The sequence below is a fragment of the Brachyistius frenatus genome, unplaced genomic scaffold (assembly GCF_029030835.1).
Source record: "Brachyistius frenatus isolate BFR_SWC_R1_liver_20210118 unplaced genomic scaffold, ASM2903083v1 Contig_159, whole genome shotgun sequence".
Classification (NCBI taxonomy): Eukaryota; Metazoa; Chordata; class Actinopteri; family Embiotocidae; genus Brachyistius; species Brachyistius frenatus.
Window position 1 is genome coordinate 541608 of NW_027210758.1, and position 9807 is coordinate 551414.

A 9807-nucleotide genomic window follows, 5' to 3' on the forward strand; every position below is an offset into this window, starting at 1 on the left:
TGCCTCCTGCTGGTCGGCTGTGGAACTGCGTGACTCAACCTGCAGACTACCTGAGGTCACCAGGTGAGTTCACAGGTCGTCAGGAGGACTGAGTCACATCCTCTGGAGGGAGGAAGGTAACACCCTGATGACGTCATAGTGATGTCATCAAGGTGGTTTTTCCACAAGACGTTTGTACAGGTTACTTTTGTTTTTCATTTAATAAAATGCTGCTTTTTCTCTTCTTAAGTTTAAGTTGTACTCATTAATAAAATATATTTTTACCGGGAATATTTCAATATTTTTTTTTTTATGCAAATAAATATTTACGGCTGCACAATTAAATTTCCAAATTAAAACTGCTGAGTAGGAAAACTCAAAGTTAAAGGTTATTAAAGACTCTGATTTCCCAGATCTCCACGACGGAGACAGAGTAGATAATTCATTGTTAACGTTTTACAAAATAAAACCGTCGCTGATATGAAAAAAAAGAAAAAAAGATTTAAAGATGCGTTCAGATTTATTTTCAGACATTTTATTTAAAAATAATTAACATGTTAAAACCTTCTTAGGCACTTTTCCGCACTTAGAACAAAAAAAACAACATATTTAGCATTAAATCTCATCACACAAACAGCTTCAAAAGGCACCTATCCGGTCCGATCCGGTCCAGTCCGGTCCGGTCCAGTCCGGTCCGGTCCAACCGGCTCATCTCTCCAGCCGGCTCCACTCAGCCGGAGGATCTCGGGGTCCTTTGGGCTTCTGAACGCGACAGTTAAACCCTGAAACGTTACACGAAGAGAGAAAACATGAGTCCAGAGAAGAGATAAGTTTACAGAAGCAGATATTAATAAACGTAAATTATTCCTTTAATCCAATCCAATTAAGTATTAATAACAAATGTGATGTTTACTGTTAAATAAATATTTAATGGCGGAGGACCGTCGGTCAATTTGTCTTTTGGTTTAATTTTAAGACATTTGAATCACGATTTAGTCGGTGACATTTTAGACGAGTTTTATTCTCTCAACAAATATCGAAGCGTTTCCATGACGACATCTCTGCAGATGACGATGAAGAGGAGGAGGAGTTAGCTTCTGTTCTGTTCACGAATCAGAACGTTTCGGAGAAGAATCAGAGAGGAAGAAAGGGACAACGAAGCGAGGGGCGCCGCTCCTTTAAAAGAAGGACAGGTGTAACTGACCGATGCTACCAGGTGAGCAGAAAGTGGGCGTGTCTGAGAACGACGGGGACACGTCTTCGTAGTCATCGTTGTCATCGTTGTCATCGTTGTCAGGTGAAAGAGCTTCAGCTGGAAGAGAGAAGAGTCAGTTCACACCTTCATCTCTTCTATGATTTCACCCCTTCATCACCCCTCCCCCTCCTCCTCTCACCTGACACCAGGTGGTATCCCAGCTCCTCCCCCGGCCTGTGATTGGCCGGCGCCGCTATGTCGTAGATGGGCGTGGCTGAGTGTTGCGGGCTGAGCGGTTTCACTCGGGGTCGGACGATGCTGTAGATGGGAGCCGCCGCCACCGCCGCTCCCGCCGCTCCTGCCAGGTCGTTGTCATAGTGATGGAAGAGGGGCAGCGACCTGGGAACGGGAGAACCGGGTCGTCGTCAAGACGTGTCGGGCGTTGTTCTCCATGGAAACGATGCGCTGATTTAAACCAAAACTTGAGACTGAAAGCTTCGAAAAAAAATTACCTGCTTCCGTTGTTGGATGTGGGTGGGGCTACATTCGGGTAGGCGGGGCTTGTCGGGGGTGGGTGGGGCTGTTTGCGCTTGTTGACCACAGCGTAAGTGTCGTTCATGTTGATCTGCTGAGAAAGTCTGCTCACGCGGAGAGATACGAGCGAACGTTAGCTGCTAATCGTGGCTAACTGACCTGCTAAACAGAGCTAACAAACAAAGCTAATAAACAAAGCTAATAAACATCACGAACCACTTCCTGTGTCCCTCTACGACCTGAACTCTTTCTTTATCGGTAACAGAGCGTCGAACACACGGAAACATTAAAGTTTATCCGTTCAGATCAGGTGACGTGACAGGAAGTGGTCAAGCAGGAGAGATCACAGAGGAGGAAGTTCTTTTTTTTTTTTTTCCACTTCTTCTCCACCAAAATAAAAGAAAGAAGAAAAGCTGAGAACTAAAAGAGTCGCAGCGAGAGAAGAAGTTCGCTCAGAGAGTCGGTTCGTTATAAACCGACCAGGTCTTGGACTACATGGACCATGATGCATTGCAGGACTGAGAGCGCACCTGAGGACCGGCTGCACTGAGATCAGCGTGCGACCTGCCGAACATTTATGTCTCTGCAGGAAGTCAGTTGCCACGGTTACCCTGATTGCAATCAGAGCGGCTCAACCAGATGGACAATAAAGGAAGTAACTACTGATCTGTTTTTAATCTCATCATCGTCATCATGTTTCCTTCTCGTCCTTCCTCAGCTCCTCCTCTTCAAAATAATCTTCGATTTTCTTTTTTTATCTTTCTTTTCCTCCCTGTTATTAATCCTCTCCTCTTTCTTTTTCCTTCTCCTCTCTTTTTATTCACTTCCTCTTCCTCCCTTCTCCCCTGGCTTTTCTATTTTCCACTTTCTTCCTCCTCCTCCTCCTCCTCCTCTCGCGCCCTCGCTCTGCTCGGTTTCCACGGTAACGCGGTAACATATGGGGACGGAAAAATGGCAGAGGAGGTGAGAAAGTGTTAATTTAACACCTCGGGGTGAAACATCCTGTCTGTCTCTCTGACTGCAGACAGACCGACGGGCAGTGAGACAGACAGTGAGACAGACAGAGAGACAGACAGGTACCTGTTGAAAGATGAAGTTCCCGTTGAGATTTCCTTCTCTGGTTCTTTCATCTAGAAACGGAACGATTTTCAGTTGATTAGAGAATCTGCAGGTTTCCTCTGAACTCCGACAGCTCGCTGCAGACGAGTCCGATTATTCAGATATTGATGAGCGACACAAACTGAAACCGAGCTCCTGATTTATATCATGATTTGAGCAAAAAAGACCGAATCCGACGCAGGTAAAACATCCTGTCGTCTGCGTAGAGGGAGAAACTGAACTGATTTAATTCGGCTGGTTTTGATTCACCGGAATAAAACAAAAGGGAATTTGCTGCCATGAATTTATAAAGATCGTCATCTGAAGACGCAGCCGGAGTTGTGGAATGACGCCGAGGAGAAAAAAAACAAAACCTGTTTCCCCTTTTCTTCTCTCGGAGTCACATTCGAACGAGTCGTCGCTTCGAGCTCGAGAGACGAAAGCAGAATTCATTCAGACCGGGCGAAAAAAACCCGACTCCATAAGTGACGTAAACAAGAAAATTAAAGTCCAAGTCTATAAAAGACGAACACGTCCTACCTCTCAGCGAGAATCCTCCATCGCCTCCACTTTTGACTTTACTTTCTGCGAAACATCTCAGTGTTTCTTCGCTCCGAATGATCTGATTGTTAAAACCGCCTGCAGCCGAGAATTTACATTGAGGAAGTGAGCGTTACCACTTCCTGTTTCGCGCAGATGTCTTTCATCCTACTTCCTCCCTCCGCTAACTCCAAACAAAACTTTAACACTTTGTGGTCGTCTGGACGTTGTTGTTGTTTTTTTTTTACCTCGCCCAGTTTGTGGGAGAGCCGCCGACCGGCCGGCTGCAGGAAGCGCTCCAACATGCAGGCGGCGGCCGTGAAGATGAAGCGATACTGGTCCTGTAGGAGGAATTTACACTTTTACTTTTATAATTTAAACCGCTTGTGGAAGTAAATCATGATGAAAAACAATATTTATAGTAAGTATGAAGTTTGAATAAGTCAATATCCATTGTTTTTTCTTTTCGGTCATTTTGGTTAATAATCAAGTCACAATCCAAAAAAATTATGTTCGTACGAGCTCAAAATGAAAAGTCACAATTTTCAAATAAAACGGTGAAAATTAGGAGAATTTTTTTTTTTCTAAATGTTGACAAATAATTTCACTATCTTATTAAAATTCTGAGATAAAAGTCTGAATTCTCCTATGGCAAAATTTCAGCTCAATAAAATCAAAATGAATATAAATAAAAGTAGATTATGATGAATGAAAATCAAAATGACTAAATATTTAAAAAAATATTAATTTTAGCTGACAGTTTCTTTTTTATTCAAAACTTTAAGATAAAAAAAAAGTTTTCTTTCACTTTGAGAGAGTTCCGCTTTAAAATAAAACTCTTAAAGCCGTCATCACTCGTCCCGTCTAAAACCGACCGACTCCGGCGCCCCCTGGTGGACAAAGAGGAGTGATTTCTCCTTTAAAAGAACCTCTGAACACCTACTTTAGTTTGGACGGCGGACGGTCGCTGTCTCCGAATCTCCAGGACGACCTTCCTGATGCTGAAGTCTGCCGAGATCTGCTGCACAACAAACAAACAAACAAACAACGCAATATCAGTCAGGACCAATCAGAACCTCACAGAGTATCCAGAGCAGAGAACTGGGTCACTGATCGATACGATCAATAATATCATTGTGATCAATAAAGCAGGAAGTCACTTCTTCTCTGAGCTACAGTTTATTTTACAGAAGATGAAAAAAAACAGGAGAAAAACATGAAGATGATTCAGAACAAACACACACACACACACACACACACACACACACACACACACACACACACACACACACACACACACACACACACACACTCCTCGACACTGACGCACGGCGATGTGTTTCCATGTGTTACCTTGGTAACCAGCAGGTCATGGATGTAGTCGAGAGCACAGATGACTCCTGTCCTCCCACAGCCCGCACTGTAACACACACACGCACGCACACGCACACACACACACACACACACACACACAGCAACAGATGCAGCATGCATGTTAACAGTGTCATCGTTAGCAGGTGTTACCTGCTGCATATTCACCACCTCCTGCTTCTGTGTGTGTGTGTGTGTGTGTGTGTGTGTGTGTGTGTGTGTGTGTGTGTGTGTGTGTGTGTGTGTGTGTTCTGTTGAATGTTAATGACCATCTGACCTGCGATCTGCTCCGCTGGCACAAACAAGCTGCAACCATGATGTGGAATTAACAGCCGTTTAGTGTGTGTGTTTCAGTGTGAGTGTGTGTGTGTGTGTGTGTGTACCTGCAGTGTATCACTATAGGGGAGGTGTCGGCTCCTCGTCTCCTCCTGACTCCTTCCAGCAGGTCCAGAAGCCCTGAAGTCTCGTAGGGAACATCGTGATCGGGCCACGACAGGAACTGGTACTGAACCACTGAGAGGACGGTCTGGAGGAGGAAGAGGAGGACCATGAGGAGGAGGAGGACGAGGAAGAGGACCACAAGGAGGAGAACGAGGAGGAGGATCACGAGGAGGAGAACGAGGAGGATGAAGAGTACTACCCCCCACCCTGTGAGCAGGTGTGATGTCATGTGACCTCTCACCTGCTGGAAGGAGACACTGAGCGTTCGAACCACGAGGTCCTCGTTGGGTCTCGTCTCCCCCTGCTGGAGACAAACAGGAACAACAGGAAGTCCAACAGAGTCTCAAAGTTTAACACTTTAAATCCTGCAGGTTTCGTTCCTCTGATTCATGAATTATTGATCCGTTTGATTAATTATTGATCCGGGAAGTTTTCGCGTCCTTACGTTGGTGACGGTGAACGGTCCAAACGAAGCCGTCTGATTGGCTGCCGCCCAGTAACACTGACACTTCCTCTGCAGAGCGACGTTTCAAACAATTAAAAAATATAAACTCAGATTTAAAAGGTTTCTGAAACAAGTCTGGATTTATGGAAACAAGTTAACGACAAAGAAATACACAACATTTAAATTTAAAAAGAGATATTTAAACTGAGGAAACAGGAGAAAAATCAAACATCTTTTACTTTGATCATGTTCAAATTAAAGATCCTCAAAGAAATGAAACAGAAAAAGTACAAAAACGCAATGAGATATATAAAAAAAAGAAAATCAACAAAAGACAAAAAAATTAAATAATCAAAATAAATTCAAAATCCGACTCAAATGTCTTATTTTTTTTACCTTTCCCATCTCGACCTCCCGGCAGGCCATGACGATCACCTGAAACACCGAGTCAGACGTTAAAAACGCTCCTTCACAAATAAAAAGGAGGTTCTTTAAAGTATTAAAAGTTCACAAATCAAATCATTAAATCATCACTCCTCCTTAGGACTGGAAGATGTTTCAGGATTTTAAACTGAAATGAAATCCGATTTAAATAAATGATTATTTTAGATTCAGTTCAAAATAAAAGTAAATGAAAGAAGCAGGAGTCCAGTGACTCCGCAGGAACATTTTATTTTGAAAAGTCGTGGAGTTTAAACTGTGGACTCGTCGGACCTTGATGTCCTGCTGCCAGATCATCCTCCAGAAGTCGGTCACCGTGGAGCTCAGAGGACCCTGACAGGCGATGTACCGGCAGCCCGACGACGCCCCCTGCAGGACGAACACCGGCGTTACAGCAGCAGCAGTTTAATACAGACCAATAAACAGGAAGAAGAAACGGGAAACTGTCTTCAGTGGACGAGTCTCAGACACACGAGGGTTTATTTGTAATAATTAATATTCATTCATTCATTAATATGAAGACTGAACAGACGACGAAGAGGAGGAGCTCACCTGGATGAAGCTGGCGTTGATGTAGTCGGAGTCCGAGTCGGAGGTCAGCAGAGACAACACCACCCGGGACTGGTCATCTCACACACACACACACACACACACACACACACACACACACACACACACACACACACACAATTAACTGATGAGACATTCACATGAATGAATGAATAAATAAATAAATAAATAAATAAATGAATGAATGAAGGTGAGAGAACATCAGTGGGTTCCTCAAACAGAACATTCAGGTTCTCCTACACGGCAGGATGTCTTTGTATCGGTTCTTCTTGATGTTCTCCTTCAGAGCTCCGACCTCAGAGGTCAAACCCAGTTCTCTCGTTAACGAGGAGGACAGCGAACGCACCACCTGGAACACACACACACACACACACACACACACACACAGAGACAGAGACATGCACAAAGCAACAGACAGTTAAAACTTTGACCTGAAGGTGGCGCTACACGAAAAGTCAGACGATCAGTGTTGGTCAGATTATGGAGACGACGTCAGGAAAAGGAGCTCCACCTTTAAATCAAGTCAAACTAGGTGTGTGTGTGTGTGTGTGTGTGTGTGTGTGTGTGTGTGTGTGTGTGTGTGTGTGTGTGTGTGTGTGTGTGTGTGTGTGTGTGAAATCAGGAGGAACGAGGAAGCTGATGATGAGGAAGCTCCAACTAACTGACTTCAGCTGACTCATGAAGTAACAGCCAATAAAAAAAACATAAAAAAAACAGTAGAAATTCAAACTGTGGCTTTTCAAAGTAAAAGCTCCCTCATGTTGACTGATTCTCTGCGGTTTTGTGGGGACAGGAAGTGAAGGTTATGTTAAGAGTGAGACCTTCTATAATGAGAACGAACTTCGTGGTTTTCATTATAGAAGTTTCATTTTTTGTTGTTTTTATTACCAGTTTTATTTTTTTATGGTAATCCTGTCATATTACTTTATTGATATTTTTTGCAGTTAATAGAAAACTTGTGTTGTTTCTGGTGGGAAATAATTCTGTGCAGTTAAGTCCCCTGACGTCCTGTAAACCGGAGTGTGTGTGTGGGTGTTCGCATTTTGGTTTAAAATTAAAGCGAGAAAAAGCTTGCGAACCATCGAGCAGGTTATTTTTTGCCCGTTTCTATTATCTGTCAGCGGCCGCAGTTTCAGTTTCACCGTCCTGTGATGTAAACACGAACCATACATCTGATCACGGATGTTCTGCTGCTACGTTTTTATTAGATTTAAAAACGGAAAACAGATTTCTGTCACGTTAATGCAAATAAATGGAAAACAAAGACGCCTCAAAACGTTCGATCTAATTGAATAAGAAAAGGAATCGTCTGAAAATCGGAGCTGTAACCATGACTGCAACCACAGGCCTGTCAATCAAACAAGACACGCCCCCCTAAAAAAACAGGTGTTCTTGAATCTTCTTTTCTAATGAATGAGGGATTATTTTCAGATGAACCTCCAGAAAACTAAGAAGAAGGAGTGACCTTTAGCTAACAACACCGAGATAACTGATGGACACATTTTATTCACTTTGGATTTGATGAGAGAAGTTGAATGGGAGTCTATGGAGCCGGAGGCTTTTTGGAGCCGACCTCTAGTGGCACTCGCTGGTATTGCAGCTGAAGACACTTGCGCAATCAGCCTGAATGCTGTTGACCAGTCAGAGCCACGTGACCTCCGGTGTCCACGACGTTTTGCATGTTTTACACAAACCAACAATGACCTCAGTGACGTGTTTCATAGATTTTAAACCGGCTGCAGATCATTTGAATAAAACCCGCAGGCAGATCAGCTCCGACAGATTTTTCCAGGAAAGTGAAACACTTTAACAGATCAAATGTAAAAAAACAAACAAACAAAAAACCCCAGAGTCGTGAAAGAGGCTGCGACACGCAGACGTTTGCACGTTGCGTAAACGTGCGGCTGACAAACCTCAACAGTTACAAACATTTTCACAACTCTGAAGTTCCTCGTGTGAATTTATTCCGTTTGAAGTGAACGTGACTCCGTTTGAAAAAAACAAAAACAAAAACAAAAACCCAACCAACAACCCTGAAGCCACTCACGGTGTACTCCTGGTACAGAGTCTGAGGGTCCGCCGTCCGGAGGCCGGTCAGCAGGCACGGCAGCAGCTCCATCGTCTTCCGGTTCCGGTCCCGGTCCGGGTCCGGTTAGAGACCAGAACACCTTGCGGCGGCAGCGGCGGCTCGTGCTCCTGCGTCCCGTCCGGTCAGCCTGAAGTGAAACCTCCCGTCGTCTCCACCTCTCCGCGCGCTCTCTTAGTTCTCCTTCACCTCCGCCGAGCTGCGTCTCACTTCTGCATCTATATTTAACCTGTTAGTTAATTATTGAGCCGCAGATAATTGAACCTCTGCGGACTCTTGACTGGATTTTCTGTTAATGTGTGTCAACCGGATACGTTTCGTGACGTCACAACCTGATGAATCTATATCAGACAACCGGTGCCACCTGAGAGAGAGAGAGAGAGAGAGAGAGTGTGTGTGTGTGTGTGTGTGTGTGTGGAAATATGCTGGAAAACACAGACTCGACCTTAAATGCCCCTAAATTACCACATTAATATGAATTAATATTATATTAATATGAATTAATATGCAGCACATGCAGTTTAGTGTGGAGAGATTGTGAATCTGAAGATTTGTTATGAATGAGTTAGTAAAAATTAAAAAAATAAATAAATAAATTCTCAAACAAAGAAAAACCGAAACAAAAAAAATATATTTCAAGTGACGACAATGAATAAAATGAACCCCGGTGTTCTTCACAAAGTCTCTGCAGTCCTGCAATTTATCTTGGTTTTTTTTTTTAACCTATTTCAGCAGTTAGTTTTGGTTTCATGGCCTAAATATACTGTCAGATTCACTTGAACGCAACCAAGTGACAGACAGTTCGAGATGACACCTTTTTTTTTTTTTTAGCAAACAGTGAAACATCAAATTTACCAGCATTAAATTACAGCTATAAAAAAAAAAAAAAAAAAAGAATTTAAAAGCAAAAAGCTTTGTGTGTAACTACTGTTGTGGTGCAAATATAACATACTTAAAGTATTTGAAATAAATAAAAAAAAAGCACAGCTCACCTTTTGCGTGTCCTTTTGGCTGCGGAGCTGCAGGTCCGTCCTCGGTTCTCGGAAACAGCGTCAGAGTGAGACCTCCTGTTCGTGTCCTGCTCTCTGCGGCTGCTCCGTCTTCCCC

The 9807-nt window shown here is 43.4% G+C and overlaps 1 protein-coding gene across 2 annotated transcripts; it reads right to left on the minus strand.

The window, feature by feature from the left end:
- Positions 1 to 498: 498 nt before the first annotated feature.
- ptpn18 (protein tyrosine phosphatase non-receptor type 18) lies at positions 499 to 9789 on the minus strand. 2 transcript variants are annotated; one of them, XM_069716588.1, is made up of 17 exons: positions 9693 to 9789; positions 8662 to 8918; positions 6855 to 6963; positions 6597 to 6673; positions 6318 to 6413; positions 6000 to 6038; positions 5604 to 5672; positions 5400 to 5462; positions 5101 to 5243; positions 4700 to 4766; positions 4290 to 4364; positions 3595 to 3687; positions 2789 to 2838; positions 1687 to 1812; positions 1374 to 1573; positions 1184 to 1291; positions 499 to 761 (listed from the first exon to the last, which is right to left on the minus strand). In XM_069716588.1, the coding sequence occupies exons 2-17, from the start codon at positions 8731 to 8733 to the stop codon at positions 688 to 690; spliced, it is 1461 nt and encodes a 486-aa protein (XP_069572689.1). In that variant the 5' UTR covers positions 8734 to 8918; positions 9693 to 9789; the 3' UTR covers positions 499 to 687. The 2 variants fall into 2 exon arrangements, with proteins under 2 accessions (XP_069572689.1, XP_069572688.1); XM_069716587.1 differs by having other exon boundaries at positions 4290 to 4367.
- Positions 9790 to 9807: the final 18 nt, after the last annotated feature.

Excerpts from the sequence above, each read along its gene's own strand:
- ptpn18 (XM_069716587.1), bottom strand. The coding sequence starts at position 8,733 with ATGGAGCTGCTGCCGTGCCTGCTGACCGGCCTCCGGACGGCGGACCCT. Across the intron at positions 2,839-3,594 it reads TCTCCCACAAACTGGGCGAG|ATGAAAGAACCAGAGAAGGA; the intron begins GTAAAAAAAAAA and ends TTCCGTTTCTAG. Across the intron at positions 762-1,183 it reads CTGCTCACCTGGTAGCATCG|GGTTTAACTGTCGCGTTCAG; the intron begins GTCAGTTACACC and ends GTAACGTTTCAG.